The 15,678-nt window shown below is 40.6% G+C and overlaps 1 protein-coding gene across 5 annotated transcripts in view; it reads left to right on the top strand.

Moving 5' to 3' along the window:
* The first annotated feature begins 562 nt into the window (after positions 1 to 562).
* Positions 563 to 15,678, top strand: part of LOC121300722 (transformation/transcription domain-associated protein) — an 89,869-nt gene continuing 74,753 nt past the window's right edge. For 3 of the 5 annotated variants that reach the window (XM_041229454.1, XM_041229453.1, XM_041229451.1), the window contains exons 1-21: positions 563 to 629; positions 1,909 to 2,068; positions 2,392 to 2,441; positions 3,092 to 3,202; positions 3,320 to 3,424; positions 4,602 to 4,685; positions 5,006 to 5,062; positions 5,423 to 5,554; positions 5,844 to 5,921; positions 6,345 to 6,433; positions 6,755 to 6,851; positions 7,025 to 7,163; positions 7,672 to 7,750; positions 9,859 to 10,093; positions 11,006 to 11,336; positions 11,478 to 11,575; positions 11,772 to 11,966; positions 12,214 to 12,405; positions 13,951 to 14,116; positions 14,338 to 14,594; positions 14,869 to 15,069. In XM_041229454.1, the coding sequence (XP_041085388.1) occupies positions 1,969 to 2,068; positions 2,392 to 2,441; positions 3,092 to 3,202; positions 3,320 to 3,424; positions 4,602 to 4,685; positions 5,006 to 5,062; positions 5,423 to 5,554; positions 5,844 to 5,921; positions 6,345 to 6,433; positions 6,755 to 6,851; positions 7,025 to 7,163; positions 7,672 to 7,750; positions 9,859 to 10,093; positions 11,006 to 11,336; positions 11,478 to 11,575; positions 11,772 to 11,966; positions 12,214 to 12,405; positions 13,951 to 14,116; positions 14,338 to 14,594; positions 14,869 to 15,069 (2,796 nt within the window). In that variant the 5' untranslated portion in view covers positions 563 to 629; positions 1,909 to 1,968. The remainder of the gene's footprint in view (positions 630 to 1,908; positions 2,069 to 2,391; positions 2,442 to 3,091; positions 3,203 to 3,319; positions 3,425 to 4,601; positions 4,686 to 5,005; positions 5,063 to 5,422; positions 5,555 to 5,843; positions 5,922 to 6,344; positions 6,434 to 6,754; positions 6,852 to 7,024; positions 7,164 to 7,671; positions 7,751 to 9,858; positions 10,094 to 11,005; positions 11,337 to 11,477; positions 11,576 to 11,771; positions 11,967 to 12,213; positions 12,406 to 13,950; positions 14,117 to 14,337; positions 14,595 to 14,868; positions 15,070 to 15,678) is intronic. The other 2 variants (XM_041229455.1, XM_041229452.1) reach the window with 1 other exon arrangement.

Raw genomic sequence — 15,678 nt, 5'->3', positions numbered from 1 at the left:
TTAACAATAAATATATCTTGATATCGAACTATTCAATTAAGTTGATATCAAAAATACATTTTTATGATATCAGCAATTATATTCGTTAATTAGGGTTGATCAAATAAATATAGGATTTATATCCTCAATGTGAAATGTCTTTATAGACTTTTCGTTTCAAGACTATGCTTTATATATATATATATATATAATATATATAATATATATATATATAATGTTACAATGCTGTTAACCGACAATCCTACGACATCCTTCAGGGGCGCTGTAATTTACTCCACAATATTTTAATTGTCCCTTTGTGATGACGCAAAAGAAATACTAAGCCCATCGAAAATGATGGTCTTAAAGTATCTCATAGAAGCATACGTATATAATCCCGCCTGGAAAAGTAGACCCTAGCAATATTTATTTATTTTGAAATGTTAATACGTTTAGCAAAACCAAAACAGCTCAGAATTTTGTACATGTACATCGTACTTATATATTGTTAGGTAAAAGGTGCCCTTAAAGTCTCTCTTTCAGTAAAAAAGAAAAGGCGGGTTTTTACGCGGAAGTTCATAACATCGGTCTGCTTCTTGGTGCACTTGCTCAGAAGTGAGCGGAGGGCTTTTCGTGTTGGTCTTGCGTTGGTAAGTTCAGTTATTCTCAATATTTGTTTTTATAATTATGCAAGCTGCTTTTAATGCATTGTAGATTTACCTGTTAACTAAACAGCTGTCTAACACAGGAACGCATCTGTAATAATAAAGACATGCAGATATCAACAACGATCAGTCGAATGACTAATCACGCCTTGGGCCACTGCACAATAGGCTGTAGACGTACTAATATTATTGCAACCACTTTTTTGCATTTGCACTCTGGTTAGGTGAGCAGGATGTGTTATTTTCACTCGCGCAGGTCGTGGCTGTGATGTAGTTTGGGTTATAGGTGCATCGCTGGCGTCTGGATGAGGATTTCAAGAAAATATGAGAATATTGTGATGCGGGAGGGCGGTCTTTGTTCATTCCCGGAGAGGCGTGTGCGCATCATTGCGCGCTGCCTCCGTTTGAAATTGTAGCAGGGTGTTTAATGCTGAGTATTGCTAAGAAAAGTTGACAAAAGTGATGATTGTTCATGCTGGTCAGATTATCGTGATACTGGTGCCTGTATGTTTTGTATATTGTGGTCCAAAAAGCCATTTCATTTTTGTTTTTGTGATTTTATATATGTGTTTGTTATGCGCATGTTTTGCACAGATGCTTGTATATCATTGATTAAGTAACTTAACAGTAGTATTCTCTATAATTATTGTATTTTAATTTTAGAATAAAAAAAACCGTTTTACACTTTTGTAATTGGTTTATTTACGCGTATTCTCGATAAACAATATAAATATGGCCTCAATGGTCTGTTTAAGCTAACCATTTGCAATATACAACGCGATCTTGATGTATTTTTAAATCACAAACTAAACATACAGTAAACTAGCACATCTAAAGATTTGATTGTCTCAATTGCAATCTGCTGCTGTCATTTTGACTTGTGTACCAATAACTGCTTTTTAAAAAACCATCACGGTGCGTCTGTAATGTAATTTCACATTGCTGTTTGCTTGTACAGTTATGGTTTCTCAAAGGAAAACAATAAAAACTAAAGTGATGGAAATTATACCTCAACTGCATAGGTTTGATCCACTTCTGATTTTACTGTGTTTAGCCAGACACACCTGTGCTTGTTACTGATACAGTACACGGGCTGATCGAGATAGTAGTAAAACCTGGAATGGTTGAAACTATGCAAGAGGAGTCTTATTTCCATCCCTGCCTCTTGTTCTGTAACCTGTCACAGTTGCATGTTGTACAGATTAAAAGTGTTGCCTGTTTTCGGGTGAAGAGATGGTATAAGATCTCTCTGAACTTGTTCCAGAGAATAACATCGATCCCAGACCTGTAAATACTGTACCACCCACCCCCCTCCTGCTGAACCATGGCCTTCGTGCCCACACCGAGCCCCACTGTGGTGGACCAGACCACACTGATGAAGAAATACCTGCAGTTTGTGGCAGCGCTCACAGACAACAACACACGTGAGTAAAGCAGTGTTAGAGGGAGACTGACTGCACAGGATTAATGAAGGCATTGGTGGAACTGTCAATAAGACAGTAAACGCATTAGCATGTACATGTTCAGAATGACATGTTATATAGATATGAAAGTACATTTCCCCTGGAAATGAAAATGTGTTTGTTAGCAACCAACAGGAGCAAAATGATGAGAACACCACGCTTCAGTGTGTATGTGTGTGTGCCTGTGCATGCCTGTGTGCGTGCGTGTGAATGAACACATTTTGCTTTTCCCTGCAGTAGGATACAGGCTTCTGCTAACTGCTTTTCTTGTCCAATTTCTCTAGCTGATGAAACCAAGTTAAAGATGATGCAAGAAGTCAGTGAAAATTTTGAAGTAAGTTAAAAAAATCAAATAAAAACCCACAGAGATGAACCCGTTTTATATCACCTCACTTAATATCATGCCCCCGTTAATTATCATGATTTTTCAAAAACTACTTCCCGTGCACCATAGGTTCATTGGGAAATGACCTCTCTTAATATCATCTCACAAACCCGCTTCTTGTCAGCTTTTTTGCAGCCTGTCAAATGCAGCGTGGGTGGTGTTAACGGGATACAGTTCAGTTACAAAACACCCACGTCGCCACATTTCTTTTTTTAATATAATCTTATTCGCAAAAAAAAAACACCAACTGCAACGCCTAATTGATAGCTCTCATCAGTCAACAGTTCATGCCTTTTTTAGATAATGACACAAACTGTTTTATTCCAGTTAATGCATTTGTCAAATGCATTTGTCCTGTAGTAAACTATATGCATTTGTTTAAATGTAAAGAAGGGCTAAATGCAATTTTTAGACACAGCTCTTTAATTCACCGTTAGTTCTTCTTTCTTTTTCTCTCTTTGAATTATGCCTGCACGGCATTCATGATTTAAAGCAGGCTCATCTGTATATATGAGTGTACTGTACAGTTGAACTCTATGTCCCTGTTCACATTATAATCTTGAAAGACTATGTTGTTAATAGTTTTTGTTTTTTGTCAGAATGTAACATCTTCGCCGCAGTATTCCACCTTTCTGGAACACATCATTCCTCGTTTCCTCACCTTCTTGCAGGATGGAGAGGTTCAGTTTCTGCAGGAAAAACCAGCTCAGGTAGTCTGTGTGGCATCCCTGCTTTTAAATTTGTAATCTCCTACACATTATCAATGCTGGTAGTGTTTTTAAATGTGTTTGGTGCACACATGTTCACAACATGTGTTTTCTTTGCAGCAACTGAGAAAGCTGGTACTAGAAATCATTCACCGAATTCCAACTAACGAACATCTCCGACCACACACCAAAAACATTCTGTCTGTGATGTTCCGCTTTTTAGAGGTGAGTTCTACTGTAAAATAAAGTGCCTGAAGTAATTCAACAAGGAAGCATTTTGTTAATAGGGATGCACCAAATCCAAGTTTTTGGGATTCGACTGAGTCCATCTCGGAAGATTCGGCTGGATACCGAATCTATAAAAACTGTTAAGAAAACTGAAGGAAACTGTTGAATGAAAAACAGACTAGCAGTTACTAACAAGGGATGCGCATAATCTGTAGTTTTGAGCCTTTTAGTTCATCATAGTAGTATTATTATTAACAAATGGAAATATATCCCTGAATAGCATTTCAGTTTGAAACATACACAGTTTACTGCTAGCCCCTTCCCCCCACAACAGAACCATCAAAACACAGAACCGTTAACCTTTACAAGAAAGGAGAGCTGCATCTTTGCCATAACCCACTATTTTCTTTAATGAGACAAAGCAACAAAGCACAAAAGTCTATAACAGTTTGCCTTTACTAGAGGTTTACTGCATAACTTTACTCCATGAAAAATTTGATGTGAATGTGCTGTTGCATACGGGGGTATGTTTGCATTAAGCAGCTGTTTGTGTTTAGTGCGTGCGCCACCAGTAATTTAGGGAGTTGCGAGCTGCGACAGAGTTCATTCAAACATGTTCTTGTTATTAAATACAACAGTTAGGTTCAATACCGGATTCATGTGTTCTATTTAAAGAACTGCACACATTGGAGGGATGTATTAAAATGGATGTGCATCCGGGCGGATATATAGGATTCGGATTTGGTTCACCTATCCTAAGTAGTCGGCCGAATCCGAACCCTGCTCAAAAAGTAAATATTCGGGCTGAATCCGAAACTGGATTCAGTGCATACCAAGTTAAACTACCCGACAACTTTAAACACTCAATCAGAAAATTTTTATTTTTTTTTAAGCCATCTGAAACTAAGAAACAGAGAAAACCAAGCAAACATTTTGGCTAACATCTTGATATGCAAGGTTAATAAACTGCAGCATCAAGTATCAGAAGTGGCATTTGAGTGCTGAAAGACAACCCCTCTGATTCCTTAAATGTGATAGTCCTAATAAATGAATGGTGGCAGCGGTACCGTAGATCACCTGAAGTTTTAGCTAGCAACCTTGCTGTCTGACTTGCTTCTAATGCTGTGAATGATCAGGATAGGAGAGTAATAACAGGATCCTTCTTTCCCTGCAGATTGAGAGTGAGGAGAATGTTCTTATTTGCCTGAGGGTCATCATTGAACTACACAAACAGTTCAGGCCACAGATCACACAGGAGGTAGGCAACAAACAGGATCGACCTGTTCTCTACACCAAGATTAAACCTCGGTTTCCTGGGGATACTGGTGTTTGTACCAGTTGCAGGAAAGACAAACCATTTATAACTTGGCAAGATAAAAACAATACTGTTTAAGAGACTATTTTGTCTGTAGTGATGATGGAATGAGTATCGGGTACTGTAATTTTAATATAACCTTGGACAAAACCTAATAAGTGGGTAATTGAATATATGATTCACATAATGGAGTTTTATAACGTACTATTCTTACCAGTACAAACCATGATATAAACTAGGTGATTTCATGATTGCTTTCACAGATTCACCACTTTTTAGACTTTGTGAAGCAGATCTACAAAGAGTTGCCCAAAGTGGTGGTAAGTTATGAATTAACTATGAAAGTGAACTTTTCTGTAAATTCAAAAAAAAAAAAAAAAAAAAAAAAGAAGAATTGTATTGGTCGCCCGAAGCAAGATGATGAGAACAAGAAGCTTTAGCCCCAGAGTGTGTGAGTGTGAGGATGAGGGTGAGGGTGAGGGTGAGAGTGAGTGTGAGTGTGTGCATGAACACACCTCTATAATTTGGGTGGTGAAAGTAAAACTGATAAGATCTGATTGCTTCTGGTATTGCTGCAGATTCAGTAAGAAGATCCAAGATTTTAGAGATCAGAAATCTGTATGCAAGTTGAAGGATTGCTGTTTTTGCATTACATGTACAATTCATATGTTTATGTGCAGACCCGGTACTTTGAGAACCCGCAGGTTGTCCCTGACAACACAGTGCCGTCACCGGAGATGGTGGGCATGATCACGTCCATCGTGGTGAAGACGAATCCTGAGCGGGAGGACAGCGAGACCCGCACGGTGAGTGTACGTTTCAGCCACACTGCCTTTTTACACCACATATCCCCTTGTCTCCCACCTTTACTGCCCCTTGCCCACATAGGAAGCTATGGCTTGTTTTGTTGACTTGCCCAATATAGTGTCTCAAGCCTATCTGCTAGCAAAGCATCTGTAAAGATATCAATTGCTTAAAATAATTTCTACTCCTCACTTCCTCTTAAAACCCTTTTTTAAAAAATGTCTAAACTTTTTAAATGATAATTGCAACTTTTATTGAAGATACTTGGTGTTTACAATATGTCTTTCTTTCTTGTAGCACACAATCATTCCCAGAGGTTCCCTCTCACTGAAGGTTCTGGCTGAGCTGCCCATCATTGTCGTGCTGATGTACCAGGTGGGTCTTCGTGTTAATTCATAGTCAGGTTTATAAATCACGATGATTGTTTAAGCAGTGTGAATATGGTATATACCAGTCACAAATGCCTTTTCATATCCATGTAAAGATGGATTTAAAGTAAAAGAAAAAATATATAAAAATGTTGTAAAAGAGAAGCAAAATGATGAGAAGAACACGCTTTAGACCCGAGTGTTTGAGTGAGTGAGCACGAGTGTAAACGTGTGTGTGTGTGTGTGTGTGTGTGTGTGGGAGTCTGAACAAACACAGTTTTGGGCAGTGAAAGTAAAACTGATAAGATCTGATTGCTTCTGTTGTAACTGTAGCCATGAGAAGGTTTCAATTAAGATAAATCCTTATTCTGCACAGATACTCACTGTGTTGGCCTAATTGCAATGCATCTCTCTCTTCCTTTCTTGCTAGCTGTACAAATTAAACATTCACAATGTGGTTGCAGAGTTTGTGCCTTTGATCATGAACACCATCATGCTTCAAGTTTCTCCTCAGGCAAGGTAAGGACTTGCCACAAGGGGGTACTGTAGTCTGATATTACAGCTGTGAAATTGTAATAGTTTTTCTATTGAGAAATCATTTGTTTTATTGTACTCGGACTAAATATTACAAATATATCTTTAGTCTTATAGTATAAATGAATTCAGGTGTTCTTACTAAACTGTGGCCTGCATTAGTGCTAGTGATACGTTCACAAGCAGATTTATTTAACTTTTCTGACTTTTTTTTTAATGACCTTTTAAAACCAGTTTTCTGCAATTTGAAGTTAATTTGTTTTTCTTTTGTCTAATTGTAACTAATCTATATTTGTGTTTTTTTAGGCAACATAAGCTGTACAACAAAGAACTCTATGCAGACTTCATTGCAGCTCAGATCAAAACCCTTTCCTTCTTGGCTTATATTATCAGAATATATCAGGTAACACACATAGTATAACGTAGCATTGATTGGGGTGCTATTCATCTTGCAAATCTGATGTGAATGTGTGGGTGATCAGTTACATATTAAAGTAACTGAAAAATACAGTGCTTTTGTGTATCCTGTAGTTTTTGGTGTTATCTGTTCTGAAACCTCCCTTTTCTTGAGTCCAGGACTTGGTGGCCAAGTACTCTCAGCAGATGGTGAAGGGGATGCTGCAGCTGCTGTCGAACTGCCCCTCGGAGACGGCACACCTGCGCAAAGAGCTCCTCATCGCGGCCAAGCACATCCTCACCACTGACCTGCGCAGCCGTACGTATCTCACCCCCCAAACAGGGACAAAGGGTCCCAACCGAATCCAGTCCTGTGTGTATTTGAGTGCTGAGTGAGGACTGTTCACTTTGAAAATAGTGTTTCAGCTATTTGAGCTCGACTTATTTTTTCCAGTAGAGTTTTTTTTTTTTTTTTTTTTTTTTTTTTTGTGCTGATTCACTTGCCACCTTCCAATGCTGCACCTAATCAAAGGGAGATGGAGAGAGATTGCACTCTCTTTGGTGATCAATAGTAGCTCTTCACAAACACTAACTCAAAGTGAATGAGAAGAGACATGCTAAGCATTCTTCCTAATTGGAGTCTACTCAGGAGTTTAGCAGCTGTAATAAACACATACCAAGGAGCCTCCCCCGTCCCCCTGTCTGCATGATGTTCTAGGTGTTTTGGGTTTTGAAAGTACATTTGGCTAAGTTTTAACAATTCATTGCCTTCATGTTTGCTTTAGATGTGGTGATCCTGTAAGTAACAGTGACAATTTGTATTACAGAATTCATTCCATGCATGGATAAGCTGTTTGATGAGTCCATACTAATTGGCTTGGGGTACACGGCTCGTGAGACACTGAGGTAAGGTGCTGAAACCTTGTTTGTTGTTTCAAATGTAAAGATGGTGAAAGATTCTCTCACTATTGAACTTGGTTTTTAAACCTTCAATGGAGTATCACTTGTGCGGTTAATTCAGGTTTCACTTAGAAGCCAAGTCAAGTAGAATTATGTTTAGGCTAATTTTGTTCTCTGGTGTAATTTCTTTGTTTGTCGGTTGATGGCAAGTCTTTCATTGGGCAGGGGGTAGGGGAGGGAGGCTTCTCATCACAGCGCTTGTCAGGGCGTCGTGTTTGAAAGCTCATGCAGAAACTCTCAGTTCATTACCTGCTCCCCAGGTAGATGCCTCCCATCTCCAGCTCTGTCAACCTGACACCTTTCCTGAGGGAAGAATTCATCAGTTCTTATTTTAATTGAATCAGTCCTCCAAATGCAGATCATATTACTGAGAATGAAAGACCCTGTTCAGAATTCATTTGAAACCGCTCTGCTGCACACATGACAGCAAACCACGGGCTGGCGTGCTGCTGGTTGTTCAGTTAGTTAACCCTTAGTGTCTTGTTGGCTGATGCATTATCTCAGCTTGTTTATTTTATTATGCTGAGAAAACCGAGAGCTGCTGTTTCACCACCTGTGTGTAAATGAATGTCGAATGCCAGCACCGCAAATTATAAATGTAATACATTCAAATACAAAATGTCTGTGTCTTCCAAGTGTCAAAATAGTGTTTCTTAGTCGCTGTAATTCATGCAAGACTCTTGGTGTGGAATTCAATCTCTTTGTTCTAAATTTTGCAGACTATGTATATTTATACAGTTCAATCTGCACTGCCTCATAACAGCAGTATAAGGTAACTTGCCTTGAGTTACCACAAGTTTAACGCAGTGCCAGGGAAACTGTCTATGTATACATAGATTTACATTTATATGTGTGTGAAGCTGCAGTTTGGGTGAGTCATAACCACAGGGTTTTCAAAATAAACCGGCTACCGGCGCGACCCAGTGTCTAAAGCTATATTTGTGTTGCATACTATTAAGATCATTTTAGGGTATTATTGTACTGTAAGGCGATTTATATAATACATTATAGCTGTACAAAAAAACAAAAACCTTTTTATTTTTGTTATGAGATACTGTACTGGAGGTTCATGCAAAGTATAGAGACTGTACTCCTTTAAGAAGGGCATGACGGGATATCTGCCAAGCCCTTGTCAGCTGACTGCAAAAGGTGAATGGGAGTAGGAGGTCTGAGGAGGAAAAGGAGTTTGGGAGTCAGTGCGACAAACTGCAGCGTTAAGGAATATCCACTAGAAAGTTTCCTGAGGGCATCAGATGATTCGAGGGCATTTGACATTTACTCCCACCTTTCACTTCCAGAGCTCGGCAACTTTACGAAATCAAACCATCCTGACCCTAACCCAACCCTAACCTTAAGCAACCCCTGCCCTAAAATCTAACCCTTACCATTACAAACCATCTGATCCCCTCAGGACACTTTTTCTAGTGGATATTCCTTTGTGCTGTGTAACAGACTTTAAAAATAAGTCTGTGCCAGACACCAATGCTGGGTACCAATAGGCACTGTAACATTTGTTCAAGTTTATCTTTTATTATGAAAAGTTATTTTATTGAGGTCAATTTTTAAATATTTGGTGAGTTATATACACATGATAGGTGCAGTCATCATGTACCTTAAATTAAGAAACACCTTTGTTGTATATGTTTTCAGTGTGTTATTTTACTGAAAGTGATAAACTAATTGAAAACCCTAAACCATGGATTCTTAAAAGTGTGTATGGTTTCAGTTTTTAAATGTGTTATTCCATTTTGATTTTAATAGGCATATTTCAATGAGAGCAGATGCACTGTGCCTTTCTGTGTTTTGCATTAGCTGGTATATTGAAACAAAACTTACCCTTAACTGTGGTGCAGGAAGGCATGAGCACTGCCCTAGCAATACTGTTGAATTGCATTCGATAACATTGTGCTTGAAACGTTTCCCTTTTACAGCAGTGAAAATCCCTGAGCTGCAGACAGAAAATTTGAATACAGCAAAATTCGGGTCTGTCTTGTACATCGTGTTTAAACTTCCGTACTAAACTCTGTGTGTGTGTGTGTGTGTTCTCTTGGCAGACCCCTGGCCTACAGCACACTGGCTGACCTGGTGCACCACGTGCGTCAGAACTTGCCCCTGATCGACCTTTCCCTGGCTGTGCAGCTCTTTGCCAAGAACATCGACGACGAGTCCCTGCCCAGCAGCATCCAAACCATGTCCTGCAAGCTGCTGCTCAACCTGGTGGACTGCATCCGTTCCAAGAGCGAGCAGGAGAACGGCAATGGCCGGGACATCCTCATGAGGATGCTGGAGGTACTGTAGGGCACAAGTGCTGGTGCCCAGGTGGCTCTCTTTGCGTTGTTCCACAAGGCCAGCATTGCAGGAGCAGATATCTAAAGACTAGCATTGAATAGCAGTATCTGATATTTCAGGCTTTGTTAAAGGACATAAGCTGAGATTAGTTAACCCTTTGCAGTCTATTTATTCAGCACTTGTCAGGCATGTCAGGTCCAATTTATTTTCACATTCAAGGTTTAAATTATTTTTTTTTTCCAGAGTAAAACAGGTTTAAAAGGCATTGCATTGCAAAAGGACACTAAGTATTGTATCCACAGCCAAGCCCCACCCGTTGTTCACTGTATATTTCACATACCTCTTTATAGACATGCATACTGATAAATCCTCTCCTTATCACCAAACTCCTCAATAATGTGATCCAAGTCATTATTTTATTACTATAACATCTCAAGAAGCTCTGCAAATGTCTGTGATATTCTTTGAGCGCTGGATGCAGAAGCAGCTACCTCCTTTGTTTGTGTCTGTGTTATCTCTGTAGTGTAGGGGCTATCAGATATGCCCCCCCCTTTTTAAAAAAAAAAAAAAAAAAATATATATATATATATATATATTTTGGCTTCATTCGGCTCCTACCGGTCTCACTCTGCCATTAGAAGGTTTTCTCAGCTTTTTCCAGAGAAAAAACGACTGGAGATCTGTGCTTTACGTCTTTTTGATGATGTCGGACAGGGTCCGACATCGGACTGGAAAGGGAAAATTGTAATGTCTGACCTGGTCCGACATGGGACTGCAAAGGGTTAATATTAATTCCCCTCCATTGTTTTCTAAATATTAGTGCTTTTCACCATTTGTGACCAAATGTGGTAATTGTTGTAATGTATGTTAGTTCAAGAAAAGTCTACCCATTGCCTCTTCTTACTGTTTTAGGTGTTTGTGCTCAAGTTTCACACCATTGCACGCTACCAGCTGGTCACCATCTTTAAGAAGTGCAAGCCGCAGTCCGAGTTGGGTGTGGTGGATGCCGCAGCCCTCCCTGGGGTACCTCCCACCCCCACCGTTCCTGTCCCTCTGCCTCTGCCCCCACCCGTACCCCCCACACCAGTCACCCCAGCTCCCCCCACCTCCTCCTTTGACAAGCAGGGGGACAAGGAGGACAAGCAGACCTTCCAGGTGTCAGACTGCCGCAGCCTAGTCAAGACCCTGGTGTGCGGAGTCAAGACCATCACCTGGGGCATCACCTCCTGCAAAGCCCCTGGAGGTAATGCTCTCTTTGCTTTATTTGAGGGGTACTCGGGATGTGCAAAAAAAACAAAAAAACCCCAGAATGTTATGTTTCTAAATCATTCACACATCAAGGAAATCATTGACTTTTTTTTTTTTTTTTTTTTTTTTTTTTCAGAAGCTCAGTTCATCCCTAACAAACAGCTGCAGCCTAAAGAAACTCAGATCTACATCAAGCTTGTCAAATACGCCATGCAAGCTTTGGATATTTATCAGGTAGGTGGTGACCTCCTTATTCAGTTTAAAAAAACAAAAAACAAAAACATGATTAACAACCTTATTAGGTGCTTGTGTGGCAGTGCTTTGCATAGAACAGTTGTCTTATTTAACAGTATTTAATTTCTATGTATGCCAGGGTGATTGTAAGATATGAAAAAAAGACCTGTTATCTCTTAAATATATATTTTTTCAGGTGCAGATTGCTGGGAATGGGCAGACCTACATCCGTGTAGCAAACTGCCAGACGGTGCGGATGAAGGAGGAGAAGGAGGTTCTAGAGCACTTCGCTGGGGTCTTTACCATGATGAACCCCCTCACCTTCAAGGAGATCTTCCAGACTACTGTGCCCTACATGGTTGACAGGATCTCCAAGAACTATGCACTACAGGTGTGGTGTTCTTGATTTTATATGTGTTCTTCATATGCTAATAACCAAACTGAAGTGGCTGATTCCTATGTTTATAATTAAGTATGGCACTGTTAACTTTAACTTGAATGAGATATGGGAAGCATGTACTGCAGCATCGGTTATCAATCTCGTAAGGTGGAGTATACAGAGCTATATTGCACACCGCTAAAGATTCTGATTATAATGTATGTACTGATATCCCTTCTTTTCTCGGCCCCTTCTCCAGATTGTTGCAAACTCATTCCTGGCGAACCCGTCCACCTCTGCTCTGTTTGCCACAATCCTGGTGGAGTACCTGCTGGAGAGGCTGCCTGAGATGGGCTCCAACGTGGAACTCTCCAACCTCTACCTCAAGCTTTTCAAGCTGGTCTTTGGCTCCGTCTCCCTCTTCGCTGCAGAGAATGAGCAGATGCTCAAGGTGAGGGCAGCCACGAATCTGGGCTGACCTTTTATAGTTTCAGATGATGTACAGCCTCCCTCCTCATGCATGTAGCTGTACCAGTGTGTGTGTTCACCTGCAGCAATCCTTTGCGATATAAGATTGAATACCTCTTCATCAAGTTTACTAATAAAGAGGAGTTGTTTGACTCGGCTCTTCTGTCATGTTAGGCCAAAGTGTAATTGCCATTCTGATTGTATGTCTGTGATTATCCATGCATAATACAAGTTTTGACTGTATTTTGTAAGACAGTTTGATCAGGTATCTTTAAATACCTGGCACAGGTTCGGAGGTCGGCCCGCACTGCACTGTTATGACAAGTCTCATTTCTGCAGCCAAGTTGGAATCCTAGCGAGTCACTGAATGAATTTAAATAGTTCTGTCAAGTCTGTGACAAGCCGTGACATTTGTCCTCTGGATTGATGACTTGAGTTTTATTAAGGGAAGATCACTTTAAAATAGGGTTTATTAAGAGCACGCCTTTTCATTTTTCTCAATAGCTTAGTGTTCGGGTTGTATCTCTTATAAAATGTGTTGATGTAGAGACTCCTTTCATCTGTTGCACTGCATTGGTGTTTTTTCCTTTGAACTAATGCTTTGGCCTTAGGAATACAGATTTTAATTGTGTGATGAAATGTCTGCTTTGCTTGCCCCAAGCTACAGAGCTGTGATGATCAACTGGATAAAACAGGTTTTCAAATGAAGCATGCTCTTGCCCAGACATTTGTCTATCATTTTATAAATAAGTCTTCAATGATTTTTATTTATGAAGGTCTGGTCTCCAGATTGTATTTTTTGGGGGGAGGGTGGGGCTTGCTGCTATTTATTATTTGGTTGCCTACCAAATACCACAATATGTATAAAATGGAACACAAATTGATGCAGGTTATTTTACATGTGGCTATTTGAAGGTGAAGCCCTGAAATGAAGCTCTGTGGCTTTCCAAAAAGGCTACAAGGGCAACATACAAAGTAAAAAAACTAACAATCAGGAAATTCATTGCGGATTCTGACTTAAAGCTGGTTAAAGCTGTGATATGCCCTCCTCTTTTCTCAAGCATACTCTTCATGAATATGACTCTCATCATTTTAAACAGTCAATCTTGTGATAGTTAAGAAAGTGATACTCCAGGTACGGAAAATCCCATTCCATAGCAGTTTCATCCTTTCCTGGTTTTACTGCAAGTTAATAAGACACACCTGAGGTTGTTACCTATACACTGGAGCTAATAAAGCGCATACTAAAACCTGGATAAAATTGCTATGGAATAGGAGTCTTATTTCTATCCCTGAACTCTTTTTTTTTTTCCCCCCCAATTAAAAACATTTTTGTTTGAGTTTGACTATTTGAAATGAAAAGTAACGATTGACTTTATTTGGAATACCAGGAATCTTCTGTGTTGTAACAAACCGTGACTGTTAATATGATATGTAACCTCTATGTGACTGTTCATAGAGTTCGTCTTGGTTTTCAGTGGTCTCGGCCGTCATTGTTTAGGCTGATTTGTGCTCTCCTTGATTCCAGCCTCATTTGCACAAGATTGTGAACAGCTCGATGGAGCTGGCCCAGTCTGCCAAGGAGCCCTACAACTATTTCCTGCTGCTCAGGGCTCTCTTCAGGTCCATTGGAGGCGGGAGCCATGACCTGTTGTACCAGGAATTCCTGCCCCTTCTGCCAAACTTGCTGCAAGGTAGGCTGAAAAAAACTTGGCACCAACAAAACAACATAAGTTATGTACAGCAATGGCAAAATGTTTTGCATCACCCTATAGAATGAACTAGTTTGGCTTCATAAAGTCAAGTGAAATCTGCAGAAAAATGTCTTGTCAAATAGCTCTACTATGCTTGACTATATAGAGACCTCCAGCCAGTGGCAATGTAACACAGTGTTTCTGTCCTTGTGCATCCACAGGCCTGAACATGCTACAGAGTGGCCTGCACAAGCAGCACATGAAGGACCTGTTTGTGGAGCTGTGCCTGACGGTTCCAGTTCGCCTCAGCTCCCTGCTGCCCTACCTGCCTATGCTGATGGACCCACTGGTGTCGGCCCTCAACGGCTCCCAGACGCTGGTGAGCCAGGGCCTTCGCACCCTGGAGCTGTGCGTGGACAACCTGCAGCCGGACTTCCTCTATGACCACATCCAGCCTGTCCGCGCCGAGCTCATGCAGGTACAGTGTGGCCGTGACTCCCTGCTGTTCTGTTCAGGGCCACTAGAGGGCTCTTGCGCACACAGTGCTCATTTAGTGTTTATAATTCTGGCTATATTTCTTTCTATACAAGCAAACTCTATTATTTAATTTGTTAAATGTGTTCTTCTGTTGTAATGATTCAAGTTGTCACTACCTTTACATATCGCCTCCTGTCCCTGACGCGATAAGTAATTTTAAAAGCTCTGTAGAATATCTCTTGGTGCTTATTCAAGCCCTTGTTCTCTCCCACCAGGCCCTCTGGCGCACTCTCCGGAACCCGGCAGACACCATCTCCCATGTGGCGTACCGCGTGCTGGGCAAGTTTGGCGGCAGCAACCGCAAGATGCTGAAGGAGTCTCAGAAGCTACAGTTCGTGGTGACGGAGGTGCCGGGCCCCAGCATAACCACCGAGTTCTCAGACTGCAAGGCCTCCATTCAGCTCCCCATGGAGAAGGTAAGTCTGAGTGGAACCTGCCTTCTTACCTTCTGTGAGACGCTGGAATATGCTGTCGTGAATGAACCAGCAAGTCTGATAAACACAATTGTATTCCTGTATTAAACAACTAGGGACAAGGTTCTGGAACCAGACATGCTTGTAGTAATCTTCAAACATTGAATATAGGATTGTAAGCAGAAACAGTTCATCAAGGACACTAAATGGCTGTGACTATAGGAAATAAACTGTTTACTATTCATGTATTCTCCTTTGGGGTTTATATATCCTAAATAACGGGCCACTCTGTCTGTGTTGCCATAGGGGTTAGGTTTTTGTACTAAATGGTTTTGCCAGGCTGGATTGAGAGTTACAACATAAGAATCCATCTCGCATTTCGTGATGTGAGGAGAAAAGCTTCACTTCAGTGGGCTGTGGAAAAGCCATTGTTCTTCTCATTGAGCCCTGGATAGGCTTGCGTGAACGCTGATGAGAGGGCTGCCAGCTGATCCAGCTAGTACAAGGGCTAAAAATATATATTTTTTCACGAAAAATCAGCCAGCACTCGATAGCTAGGGCTCTTCAAAGGTCACTTTATCTACATAATGTAATATTAACTGTCTAATGTGT

This window comes from Polyodon spathula, chromosome 26, assembly GCF_017654505.1.
Source record: "Polyodon spathula isolate WHYD16114869_AA chromosome 26, ASM1765450v1, whole genome shotgun sequence".
In the NCBI taxonomy this organism is placed as follows: domain Eukaryota; kingdom Metazoa; phylum Chordata; class Actinopteri; order Acipenseriformes; family Polyodontidae; genus Polyodon; species Polyodon spathula.
This window is presented reverse-complemented; position numbering and strand designations above follow the sequence as displayed.